The 15,152-nt window shown below is 24.0% G+C and overlaps 1 protein-coding gene across 1 annotated transcript in view; it reads left to right on the top strand.

The window, feature by feature from the left end:
- Positions 1-2,358: 2,358 nt before the first annotated feature.
- The window catches only part of LOC105367472 (sortilin-related receptor), a 31,535-nt gene continuing 18,741 nt past the window's right edge, over positions 2,359-15,152 (top strand). The window contains exon 1 of the mRNA XM_011506196.1: positions 2,359-3,163. Within this exon, the coding sequence (XP_011504498.1) occupies positions 2,852-3,163 (312 nt within the window). The 5' untranslated portion in view covers positions 2,359-2,851. The remainder of the gene's footprint in view (positions 3,164-15,152) is intronic.

The following is a 15,152-nucleotide window of genomic DNA, read 5'->3' as shown; positions in this document are numbered from 1 at the left end:
AACGGAGAGAATCAAGCATTGCTTAACTTTACCTCAAGTCATATGTTATTCAGAATGAAGTTAATTAGAGAAAGTAAAAATGAAAAATATTAGGATTCTTGTATTATGAGAGTTGTACAGAAGATATATGTGAATCTTTGTTGCACAAGAATGTTTTTGAGAGACAGTAAAAGTAGAAATATGTTATATACATTCTTTGTTTTAAATGACTTCATCTGCATTATTTGCGCAGATCTATATTATATATATACATATACATATATATATATTGAAAAATATGTATACCTGTATATATAATTAAGTCTAAAAGTTGCATTGCTTAAAAGAAATATAAATAAAAGCAAATTATAATTGCTATGCTTTTCTATTACTTTTAATTGTTCTGTCGCATACAATTTTTTAAAAATATATTAAACATTTTATAATAAGAATATATGAATTAAAAATAATCCTTTATATAATTCTTTTATTTTCTATAAACATTTTGTACATTGTAAAAACTCTCGGTCAGTTTTTCAGAATGAATATATAGTAGTAATTTTCCCTGATCAAAAAACTAAACTTGATAATAAAAGAAAATTCAAATTTCAAATTTTATCATATTTAAAAATATCAGTGCATAAATCAACATAGATAAAATCATAAATATTAATGAATGCGATGCGTATTTTTAAGTTTAAAATACTCAACTCGTCTGCAATTTAAAAAGGAAATGTTTTAAATGTTCCGCTTGCTATTATTGTGACTCATCGAAACAAGGAATACATAAAAAAAGTTATTGAATTAAGAAAATAAGAGAGAAAAACTGCCAAGGAATGAAAATTTTCAACCTTGAACTTAATATATTACAAATCTAGTCTCAATCTGTTAAGATTAAAAATTGCGGAGACTAGATTTTCTTGTACGAAAAATAGCTGTCATAAGTAAAAAAATCAAATGCGACATACTACTATAATAAATCGTTGTTGGAACAATTATCATTGTTTTGTCATTTTTAATTTTAAAAAGTTCATAAATTTTCTTTATAGTTAGTAATAAAATGAGATATTTGAGATATATCATTTTTTGATACAATCATATTTTTTAATTTGATATTAGATACAATATTAATTTAAATTTTTTAAATCAGAAACCATAAATAGTTATTATTAATTTTATAAAATTTCTATTACAATTACATTATTCCATTTTCGCTTATATAAATCTTTTTATTTTATATTATATTTGGGAATATGATATATTGTTTTAAATTTTATATAATAATACATAATATTCTTATTTTTAATTTGTTAATCATCTTTAAATATACATCGCAAAATATTGCAATATGTACTATATAAATTACATATTTTAAAAATGTTTTTAATATAAATAGTATGTTATAGTGTATTTAATTTTTTTTAGATTTTACTATAATTTAGGTATTTAGTATTGAATATATCAAAATTTTCAGTAATGTTGATTGTACATAAATACTTGACAAATATTTCTCAAATTTATTAAAAAAAACTTATTTTTAATTTAATATAAGAATACTTAATTACAGATAAAAATTTGTTTATAATAGAATGATAACCTATAATAATTGTTTGTCCATAAATTCATAAATTTAATTAGATTCAAATATTTATTATACAAATTCGTCATAAAAGTTTTCGTAAAAATATTAAAATAATGATAAATCCGTTGTAATAAACAAAATTTATAAAATTTGAACGCATTATTTATTGAGTTTTTTAAAAATCATACACATATTATTACTTATAGATAAAATAAATAAAATAAAGAAAGTTTTTTTATTTATCTCGTATTTTATGATACGAATATATTAAGAGATTAACAAATACTTTAAAAAAAAAATATATTTTTAAATTAAATATAAATATTCTAAATGTAAAATTTGGTGATAAATTCTTGTTAATAGTTTATTTGTTTTGGATACAGAAAAAAAATGTACATATTGTTTCATTAATAAGGTAAGATTACGTAATATTAAATGAAAACTATGAGGCTTTTTAGTAATTTTTATGTTTAATTACAGAAACAAAAGTTTACATAACAATTTATAATGCAATAAATTAAGTAATTGCTAAGCTATTATTGTAGATTTTATTGTCTCTTGTCGCCTTTTACAAAAAAGGAAAAGTTTTCTAACCTTATGTAGTAAAATTTTATTTTATTCTATTAGGTTATTATTATGTATAGTCATGCATTTGTCTTTCGCTATAGTTTCTAATAAAATAAAATTAATTAAAAATTGATTTTTATATATAAATGCATTTTGTAAACAATGCCAATGACTACGAAACGTGAATGGGGGTAAAAATGTATTAATTTTATAATGTTGCTCGACAATTAGGCTTGGGGAAGTTGAATTGTGTCGGGATCATAACGAGCGCCACTCTGTAAGTAGGCAAATGAAAATGGGGGTATGGGAGGGGCGCATGCGCAGGGCTCAAATGCCTTAATAACGTCAACACTTCCTCGGAAAGTTTTTAGGCGCTGCTTGAGCGGCGAGTCAGAGACTCGGACTTTGGAGTTCGGAGTGGCGTCTGTGATTGTCGAGGCCACAGAGACCGAATCACCAGCGTTTGAGCGCGTCGCTCCGCGTCATTGTCCTCTCGTTGTTGTGACGCGTGCAGGAGCGTGCGCGTCTGTTTTCTCTTGTTTTGTCCCGTCTATCTCGTTTGCTTGAGTTGCAAGATCGGCTGCCCCGTGTAAGTGCGAGGGCCGACTTGCGTCGCGCATCTGAAAAAGCCGATCGGCGCCGTGGCGCGCGCCCCTATAATAACGGCGATAATATACGAGAGCCGGACGAGTACGAGTACCCGAGTATCGCAGTCCGCACAAAATGGCCGCTTCAGCAGGGTATCCAGCCACCCGGAGCTGCAAATCCTTGGCATCGGGGTGCGCCCTCCTCATGCTGATTACGTTGTGCGGGGCAGAACGTTTCGGCGTCAGATCCAGAACACTTCATGTGAACGTGGAGGAGGGGCTTAGCCGGGATCACGGACCCCTTGTCATCGACAGGAATTGGCACGACGACGGCTCGATACTAGGTCGCAAACAGAGAGATGTATCGACTACTCCCGCCCCGATTGCCGATTCGACGACTGCTTCTTCGACGCCGCAGCATATCAACAACCCGAATGTAACCATTAAGGTACGCCGCCGCCGCGACCGTCGCCGCCGCCTTATTGTTTACCTCTTGAAAGCATTCACCAGCTTGTCATTAATTCCCCATAAATTTGCCGTACTTTCTATAAAAATATTTTCATAGAGGCTACACTACTTTGTTTTCTTATCCGGTTTACTGCTGACGATTGAGATACGTTTTATTAGGCCTTGCCGCCTTAAGCTCTGCCTTTCTGCCTTTCTTTTTACTTCAGGTATTACGATACTTGCTTTGTCTGGAGGTTTTTGTTTACATTCAAAAATATTGTGTCGAAACATCTTTCTTGGTGAAAGGAGCATCATTTCAATTTCCATCTACAAATTTATTAGACTTTCATTTATTAAATCACAGATCGTTAAAACTTTTTTCATTAAATTAGTAAATGCATACGTGCCTAGACGCATACATATGTGCATGCATATGCGCATGTAACTCGAAAGCGTATACACATATGTATGCGGTTAGGCGAGTTTCCATGCATGGGCGTATATATGTGTTTGTTTCATGCAATAATATATTAATACAACCTGCAAAATTTGATATTTTAAGTTTTTTAATATAATGCATGTTATTTGATCATTGAATATTATAACATACATCGAGGTAGCCGAGATAATGAAGTCGCCTTAAAATGTTTCTCCGAAAATGTATATATTAATATTTTGAAAGCTGCTCAATTATTGATTATGTTATTTTCCATAAAATACTTTTTACGCACACATTTTTATTGTTTAAATAAATTTTAAAATGTTCGCACGTTGAAAGAAAAAATTATAAAAATTCAAAACTTAACAAATTGAATAAATAAAAAGATTATTGCGATGCATATGAATCGCGATAGTAAACTTTGTTTTCCACATCATTTTATTTTTATGTAAAATTATAGTCATAATGTCTGCTTCTATTTAATACGCTTCCTTCTAATATTAATTTGAATTATAAATGTTAATATTATAATTTTTATATTTGTAGATTACTTGGAGCACAAATATATTGTTATTGTAAAATTAAATTGAAATGCCCCAAAAGTAGAAAAGTAATTTGTATTCTTTCTATGTTAATAAATTCGAAGCATATATATATATATTTATATATATATATATATATAGATTATTTAAGATAAATATAATTTTAACTAAGTTTCAACTAAGTTTTAACTTTATCTTAATTTTTTGAATAAATCATAAGATAAGTGCTCGAAATATAGCTTCTTGATTACATGAAATTATATATAACATGTTTGTGATTTACTTTATCATTGATATTGCATTTAAATTTAAATTGATAATTTTAATTTACCTACAACATGAATTGAACAATTTTTTTTTATTGTCTACTAATTTTATGTGTAAACATAAATTTCGTGCGTATAAAAATTGATAAAAATAAAATGTAAATTTTTATTTCACGTTCTTCTATATAACTGTTTTCTTTTTTCTTTTATTCTTTCTTTTATTTATTTTTATTTTTATATCGAAAGGAATTGATGGAAATCAATAAAGATTTTTAAAAATTTTCAACATAATCTTCTAAATGTAAAAACTGCTTAAATTTGCTTGTCCGTGTCGTTCGTCAAATGTTTTCTTTTGCCCCAAGTTACGACTCAACACGATTGTAGATTTTGCGATGCACGTACAAAATATCGGTGAAGAGGTTTTCCTTTTGTTAGGACAGTCTTTCTCTTATCGGTCTTAGATTACGCACGTGACATTGCGGCCTGACTTTTCTTTGTTTGAGAATGAATACATTTGCGACCGCGATTTTTTCACATGTAGCGTGAATTATACGTTGAATGTTGCATCTCAATAATAAAGGTCGATTCGCAAAATTTTAAATAGAATTTTTACTATCATATAATAATGAAAATTATTTCATGATTTGAATATATTATAATATATATATATTATAAATATTGCTTAAATACAAAACATTATATATTTATTACAAATATATTTATTAATACTTTTTTTTTCAATCACAACATAATACGTGAACAACGCATATATGGTATTATTTATGTAGTTGAAGAAAAATTCATTTTAATATATCAAATATTATTTTCTGTTTTCATATCGGATCAATTAAAAATGTTTATATAAAAGGTTTTGCAGCACGAACAGATTTTGATTATTCCAACTGCTCGCAGATAAGAACGTAGTATGTATTTATCCTTTTCAAATAATTTTTCTTATTTTTAAATGTAATGGTTGTTTAACTGTATAAAAGGACAAAATAATAGATAGATCGAAGTTGATTAATTTGTAATTACACAAAATGTTATAACTCTAGTTATTTCTTTATATAAATTGAATAAATTCATTGCAGTGGTAAAAGATAAATATTTATTTGATAAGTCATCGTAACATGACCGTATATATTTTGAAATAATTCTATTTTTCCTATATTTTTAGAAATTTCATTCATTTACAAATATTTGCACTATACATATGCAAACTGTAATAATACATTTCGACTAGAAAATTAAACAATTAAAAAAAAAAATTTTACTGAAGAAACCATTTTTATTTTCGATGATTATATAATTATAAACAAAGTTAAAGGGTGTATACAAAATATTTTAATTTTGTAATAGTATCGGCCAACGTACTTCGTGTACGCTAGTAGGCAAGCAGACGTTGTTCATTCTTGAATTGGCACTTTCTCACGTCATTCCCAATCTCTTTTCTTTTCCCATTTGATTCTGGAAAAAAACGTTGATTTTTTTTCTCCCGCGTTTTATAAGGGCAATTGATGATAATTTACGTAGCTTTGAATTATATATTTAGTATTTTCAGATTGTTAATAGGGATAAATTGAAGAAATTTATAAAATTTCTATTCTATTTCGAAAGAAAATATTTTACATAAGTTTTCCATTTTACAAAGTTATAGGCGTTAGTAAAAACTGCGTAATTAATACATTAATTTAATTTAAAATGATTGTTTTATTTTTCTCTTTCTTATTTAGATAAATCTTTCTTCATTATTCAATGTGTATTTTAATCATTTGTAATTTGTTATTTTGAAGAAAGAGAGCTACAATAATCCTTGACATTGTAAGAAAATGACAAGAAAAAAATGTAGTTTAACCGATCCAATTCAAACTGGACTTTTAAACAAACTCAGCAATCAAAATTTCGCACTTTGTCATCATAAATTCTATTTTTTGCAACTAAATGTAAGTTAGTCTTTTAAATAACTTATTTTGAAAGGCCTCGTATAACGAATTTATTTTTGTTTATATGCATATGGATATTGTTGTCAGTTTCTTGGTATTCCACACAACACGGCGGCTTAGAAAAGAACCATTTTTCTATATATCAATCCATATTCATCTTTCTAATTAGATTATTTTATCTAATTATATTTTTATTACTTTAATTATTTGTACCTTACATCTATTATGATAATAGCCCCATCACTTATTCGTATATCTTTTTTCCACTGGGTAATAAATTTTAATTTGAACATAGAGAAGTATATAATATTATGGTTGTATGCATCTTAAAAGACCGTTTTTATGTTTCTCATTATATGTATTATTAAGATAGAAAAATTTCAGTTAAAAATATTTCGAATTTTAGTCATGTATTCATAGCAGCATAATTCACGAAGAAATAATTATTTAAATATTTGATTTTTAATATATTATACAGTATAATTGTTAATAGTTATAGGAGTAAAAAAAAAGATTTAATAATTTTCCTAAAATGTAACATTTTTTTAATTAACTCGAAATATATATTAAAATATTATTAAAAATTAATACAAAGTTATATTGAATTATAAAAAAATATGTTTAAAATGTCATTAAATTTTTTTTTATACAAATTATTGTTATTAATGCATTAAGTGCGTCATATTTTTTTACATTATATGTTGTTTAATCTGGATGTTAGTTCTAGGTTTGATGATTAAAGTTTTAATAATTGTGAACAATTATATATCTAAATTGCAGCTGGAATAAAATTAGTATATAGTATTATAAAAATAGTTAATCCTTATGTAAATCATTGACATTGAACATGAAAAAAGCATGAAGGCCACATATACAATTCTCACATTACAGTTGATAACCAGTTGTATATATATGTACCGTTTTTTATTTAGGCCAACTCTTTTGATTCCATAACTGTTTTTTTGTTTTGAAACAATTCAAACGTTTGTGTATAATTTATTTGTCCGAATAGATAAAATGTTTTATGGATACAGATATACTTTCTTTTTCATCTGGTTATTATTACCTTATATAGTTACAAATACTATGAACAATTACTTTATATTAGTTTTTATTTATATTAAAAGTTGTAAGGTGAAATATTCATATTCAAACTTAATTTGCTTTTAAGTATATATATATATTAGTTAATATTTCATATAAAAATTATTTTATTTACATTTTTCATTTTTATAGAAGTACTTTTAAGTATTTTTTTTTAGTTATTGTATTATTTTAAGCATTGCATTTTGAAGTGTTTAAACGATGTTTAGATGTTGTGATGGATTGAAGTTTAGTTTAAAACAAATGTTAATTTTTCTTAACAATAGTTTCATACATCCAAATTATAAATAAATAATGTTTTAAACATATTAATACTTTAAAATTTAGTAGTTTTAAGATTTTATGTAACGAATGTAGTATGCAGACTTTCATTATACGAGACACTATATGTTCATATGTGGAATAGTGGTATATTTTCATTCTACATGTTTATAATTTTAAATTATATATGTCTATATTCTTTTAAAACAGCAAAAAAAAAATTGTAAATCATTTTTATACATATAGAATATATGTCTATATTTTGTTAAAATAGCAAAAAAAAATTGTAAATCAGTTTATACATGTGACCCACCCTTTATTCAGAACTCAGTACTGTTCAACCAATTTAATACTATTAATTATAAAATGGTAATTAGAGTTTTTACGGCTTCCACGCACATTTGTACAATATAATTAGAGCATGAAAATGTAATTAAAGATGAATTGGGTGTTCTTAAAACTTATAGTTTAATAATATATGATAATAATTTTTTTTATTTATTTGTTAAAATGGTTTTTACAACTCTCTATGATACTTATTTATTGTGGTTTATACCTTTGTTACTACAGTTACAGCATTTATTAGATCTGCCTTTCTTAGCTCTTTATTTACATTTATTTTTATATAGAAAAAGTATCGAAAATTAATTTTCATATTTTGATAAAAAGAAATATATATAAAATTAAATCTAATTCGAAGTTGTAATAATTTGTTAAGCTATTTTGATAACTTAACATGTAACGTGTAATGATCAAATGTTGATTTTGATGATTTTATAAAATTTTATTGAAAACAAAGAAGCGTTTTGAATCAAACATGTTTAAACCGATAAATTGAGGGGACTTGATTTCTATTATGTGTCATAAAAATTTAGTATTTATAATTACGATTGGAATATATTCATATCAGCATTATAAGCATATAAGATATATTCCCGCATTTTCTATATGAAGTGCATTACTAATCTAATGTCCATATGGCCATAGATTAGAATTATCTATTAAAATATTTTCCTCTGTGCTTAATTAACTAACAACAACACTTTTGTATATTTAACGAAGGTTAAGAATATTAATAAATATTATTATAAAATATTTATTATGCATTATTTCATAGATCAAACGATTAAATTATACAGAAAACTAGTAATTTGCTGAGAACTGTATAAGATAATAGATTCATTAAAAACAATTTCTTTACACGTTATAAAGAAAATTATTTAGATTTATAGCCAATAGTTTTCTTGGAACAGCCTGAAGTTTTATACAATAATAGTGAAATTAAAGAAGAAATAATTAAGACTTAATAAATTAATAAATAAAGCACTTATGCATTATGATATAAAGATAAGTATATACAATAAGCATATATAATTATTAAATAAATAAACAATATACATAATCGAGTTATAATATAGTAAATATACTAAATACAATTTTTTTTGTAATTTTTGTAATAAAAAAAATTACGACTCCTTTTTATGTATAATTGTAAGGGTGCAATTAAGGATTCAACATTTTTGAACAATTCAAAATTTATTTAATTTGATTTTTTTTTTATTTGATTTACTTCTCATTTTTTTAACTGAGGAATTTTATTTTTATGCTAAATCTACAGATAAACAAATGGATTAACTAGTAAAAAAATTAAAAAATATAAAATATTTTTTTGCAAAATTTTAAATAACAATTATAAAAATTAACATATTCACTTGTTATAAATAGCTTTCTATTTAATTAAACAAATTTATTTAACGTTAAATAACTAAAGTAAATTCTTATAACGTTTAAAGAATAATTTATAGTTTCAAAATAATATCCTTGTAACATAGGCTTTTGATTACGTACATTTAATCTTAACAAACATTGATACTTTATATTTCTTCAAGGTGATTGTAATATTGATTGTTTCTTTATCTAATAATAGTACATTATTCAGTACTTTTCAACATTAAAATTTGTTTTTGTAGTTGCAAATACATTTAATATATCGTATCTAACCAGTATCTGTTTTTGAATATTTTTTATAATTACTGCAAATGTGAAGTGCAAGATATTTTCTAATTTTTTGGCATTTATATTCAAATTTGAGCAATTAACAATTAAAATGGTATAATAGTTTAGGGGTGTTATATTGCTTATTTTATTTTAAATTTTTAAAATTAACTAGATAAAAAAATTAATTAAATGAATTATAGATCATAGGAGGTTTCAAAATTAATATTTTTATGCTTGTGGCTATTTTAAATATGTTTCTAAATGAATTTTTTAATCAAATATAGTTTTAAATTTATTTTACACTAATAAACATAAATAAGTTTTAGAACTCTTTTTATTAAGTTAATGCATATAAATCAATTAGAATTTACAACTTCGAATAATATTTAAATATATTCTAACTGATTAACTAACTTGTAAAAATAATTTATGAAAATAATTATTATTAACATTGTATAATTACTTGCATTTTTAACTTAAATTTTTTTGTATTTTTAACATTTTTAACTTAAAGTATAGTTTTAAAAACATTAATGATATTTTTTTCGTGACTAAAATTGAAATTATATGAAAATAAAAATATTGTGTCTATTACTATTGTGTCTATTAAATACAATCACATCATTTTTATTTTGATGTATGTAAGAATACGTATGTATTCATCGATATAAACTAAAAATAATTTCTACAAGTGTACAATATGTATCTCTACCATAATAGCTCTCTAATGACTGTTGCTCCTTCCTCCCTTACTCATTCCGTCGCTCACTTGTACACTTTCTCCTTCCTTCCATCCCAATCTCCCACTCTCTCAACAGCGGAAGTAGAGTTTTTCAAGATGATGGGGTCTTTCCCCTTCCCAGATGTCTGACATCGTAAACGTTTTATTATCAACATTGTTGTGAAAGAGATCCTTTTGTATTCGATTCCTGCGGGTACAATACAATCTTAGATATAACAAAAGTCAATCTGTTTCTTCCTATCTTGTATCGTTATTATTGAATTCTTGATGTTGAATCGTATATTTCAACAATTTTTTTATTAAATAGAATTTTAAAAAATCTCAAAGATCGTTTATATTGAAATTTGTTCAAAAAGCTTAATATGTAATATCGGTTTAATTTAAACCATTAAGTTAATTGAAAGCATATATTTCTACAGTATTGACTTGTATGTTTTCGTCATTTAATATATATTCATACGTGAAATATAAATTCAGTACAAGTTGTCATTGTAGCTCATATTTTTATTCATTTAATTATATAAAAATATAATATAAAGAAATTGTTATTAAAAAATATTCCCTACGTTAATTCAATTAATTTTTTTATTTGTTATTTGAGTATTTAATGTAGATTTCCCTCTTTTTTAGATTATATGCAAAATTGTTATATATTAAGTTAAACTATTAGTAAATTATTAACTAATTAGGAATTCAATTTTTTCTTAAAGTATAGGATTTTTCAATTATTATTATTCTTATTTGAACTGACATTTTTCATATACTTTTATGTTTGTTAAATACACTCACATATACTTACAAAAATTGTTTTGCTTATTGATAATCTTCTTCCCTCATACTTGAATTTGCCTGAAACCTATCTAAAACGTCATACTTATATAAATACTCTACAGGTTTTTAAAAAATGAAAAGATACTTAATTTAGATACATAATTATTTTCTGACTATGGAAGTAGTGTATACGTCGCTTTTCAGTAAGGGAATGACGGTGACGTTTAGCTTGAGTGTCGCCTTACACTACGTATATGTGCAAAGATTGAAAAAAGGAGAGTACTGTATTTTAACAGAAGTTAATCACCAAGAAAAATTAAAACTGTTATTTTTAAATGCTAGAACGTGGAAGCTTTGTCTCATTATTTGCTTTTATAAGCACAACTATAGTAAAAAATGGAATATAATGAAGAATTTTTACTTCATTAGTGATATATGTATTTATATAGTTTATTATAAAGATATAAAATAAGCAAACAAAATTTATAGCTAATATATATTCTTATTTAAAATATAAGTATATGCAAAACATAAATATGCATTAATTTTTTTCATTTAAAATAAATCAATTTAGAAGTGTCAATAATTATCGTTGAAAATAATACATTACATTAAAGATTGCTTGAAGTAATGGAAGAATATTTAAAGATATTAAATAATTAAAGTTATTAATTAATATTTAAATAATTAATAAAATGCAGCGTAGATTTCTCTATTAAAGATATTTACATTTGGAATATTTACAACCAAATAAGTTTCATTAAAAATTATTTTTAACTCACAAATTTAAGAATATTACAAATTCAAATATATATGTTTACAAATTTACGTAGAATATAAACTCTAGTGTAAATTTTTCCTTATTATATTATTTCGTTAAGCAACGGTGCTCAATTATTGTCAGAGACGCTTCGTAACATCGATGGATATGCTACACAGTGAGTCGGCGAAAAGGGGAACCAAAGAACTAACAAGTGTCGGTGGATGCATGAATTACGAACGGAATTAGAAAATGAATGCACCCGCCTGATTCTCTTCACACGTTCTTCTTGGAAATTTCCAGAGGCCGATTTGTCTGCCCCTGTCGATTGTGCGATGTTACAGGCTTCTGTAACATTCTTATCAGATTCAACATCTCTAGCGTGAAAATATAACAAATGCTTGCTTTTTTAAAAATCTTTCTTGCGAACAAAAACACATTTATAGAATACTGTTAAGTATAAATACAATTTTACTCGGTTTGTTATAATGTAAACTTTTGATTTAATTAATTTGAGTATAATCATGTGTTCAGATTCGTGCGTTCAAATATCATTTATATAATATTTAGTTTTGGTAACAGAATAACAGTTTCAATTAATTCTAAAGGATAAATGAGTATTACAAAATTTTTATAGTATTCTTTTCGTAATGGTAATGCAGAATTTTTATGTATACGCAGTGAAAAATCAGTTTTACATTAATTTAAAAAAACAATAATTAAAATATTTAAAAATTTTATTATTTTGTTTGATTTAACAATTATTTTATACGAACTTATAAAGTTTTTGATTTATTTAAAAATTTATTTAAAAGATTTTTGTATTTATTTAAAAAGTAACAATTATTAAAATATGCACGTCTTGTTTTAATTGTCCGAAAAACAATATTTTACTTGAAATTTATATGATTTTAATATTAAATGTTAATATATGTGATAGTAAATTAATAAATTTCGGTATCACGTAAAGTTTATTTCAATTATATTATTTCCTATATTAATATTTATTTTATATAAAATATTAATTTTTTTTTATTCAAAAACCTAAAAAAATTTGAAGAGATTCGTATATATTTATTATTATATTGATTTCTGTTTTTTAAATTCAAAAAACATACAAGGTCTATAAAAGTTCGAGAAACTACAAATATAATATTCATATAACAATTTAATGATATTTGCGTAACGTAAAGAATATAGTTTTAATAAGTTTTAATTAAGTGTTGTTTTAATATTGAATTATTTGATGCTAGTAATGTAATTGTTAGTATACTCGTAGAACAAATTCATTGAAGTTTGTAGAATTTTAATTACATTGGAATTTATTTAAAATCGTTGGCTTTGAATATATGATTATTAAGAGAGAAATAGAAGCTTTCAGCTATGTTTTTAAAGAACTATTTAATTTTAAGACAATCAACGAAGCCATTTACAAAAAAAAAACAAGAAAGATGTGTTTCTTAATGAATATATAGTCAATATCTTCTTTTAAGTAAGCCTGCTTGAGTATTATTCTGGAGTTCATTGAATCTTCATACATTAGGATAAGTAAATTGCCACTAAACAATAGATTTAGAATAAATTGTTAATAAATATTATAAATATGATGTATTGCTATCGATATATATATTGATGTTATTTTTTATTTAACAGTTAATAAATTATTTATACTGTTAAATTGTAAGTAATAAATCTTTAAATAAAACGAAAATTTTTATACTTATAGTTTTAAAGAGCACCCTCCATTCAAATTTTGGTTGCTTTATAAATTACGCATATGTTTAATACATGAAAAAAAAAAAATATATATATATATATATATAAATTATTATACGCATTCTTTTTTATTTAAAATGCATTTAAATGAATTTATGAAGTTGTTGAAAATAGGTAAAACATGTAATGAACTATAATATTTTAAATATAATAAATTTAATCTATTATAATATAGTTCTACTGGTTAGTACTATGAATGCATGTACAGGTGAACGAGCACATACATATTCCTTAAGAAAATGAAACATTTGTTAACTACTTAATAATTATACTATATTAATACTATATTAATTAAAATTCAAGTAACAAGTGATGAATTTATTTATAAATAAATAATTTAAGACGTATGTTATTTAATAATCTTTGTGTAAATAACTAAAATATAAAAATTGTAGGTTCATTTCAATTGTAATTATGTTTTAATCATTTATCCTTTTTGTAAGATATAAACCTAAAACTATTTAAAACATTATCAAGATTTATAATTAATTGGAAGTAAATTAACAAATTTAAATCAATTTAAATACATTTTAGAACTTTAAAAATGATTGAAAATTGATTTCCTTTGAAAAATGTATATAATATATTTAATATATTTAATACATTTCAAACAAAAAGTTTCGAAGCATTAAAATTTCTCTTTAATGCTGTTTTCGAAAATTAGTTAGAATTATTTTGAATAATCATAAACTTACCTATCAATGTAATGAATTCCATACTAAATAAAAAATATAACATTGATTGAAAGATAATAACGAAAATTAATATTCCATAAGTTTGTTCTATTAAAAACTATTATATGAATTTAAAAAATGATAACTTTCACGTATTATTATTTAATTTAATTAATAATTGTATTTAAATTATAATTAAAGCATATTATTAAATTCTCATACTAGATTACCACAATGTTAAAATTGTCTTTAAAAAATAGTATTTAATAAAATATAAAATTATTTACCGTTCAACACCTAGGTTAATTCCTAGTTTGCTTTATACAAAAATTGGATTATCAACTTTTTAAAGCGTTTGAAAGTAGAAATCAATTCTTGATTAAGCAATTTCTATTAAGAAATAATTGATTTTAGTCATTTTAATGCAGGTCATTGCTCAATATTTCCTTCTTTAATTTATCCGAGGATATAATGTCTTTCACTTAAGTATGTTAAATTTTTTCATGTTTGTGTCCTAACTTCTGGTTGGCAAATACCAATTATATACAAGATAGCTATCAACATGCTCTCGATACGATGTTAATAATACACGAAAATTTAAAATTTGTATGTATGTATTGTACAGAAATTAAAAAGTGCAAAAATATAGGATTCATTAATAAAATTATAAAAATTATAATTTTCTAAAGATATAAATGTAATACACAAAAATAT

This window comes from Ceratosolen solmsi, unplaced genomic scaffold, assembly GCF_000503995.2.
Source record: "Ceratosolen solmsi marchali unplaced genomic scaffold, CerSol_1.0 scaffold10, whole genome shotgun sequence".
NCBI lineage: Eukaryota > Metazoa > Arthropoda > Insecta > Hymenoptera > Agaonidae > Ceratosolen > Ceratosolen solmsi.
Note: the sequence above shows the minus strand (reverse complement) of the source record. Positions and strands in the feature narration are given on the sequence as shown.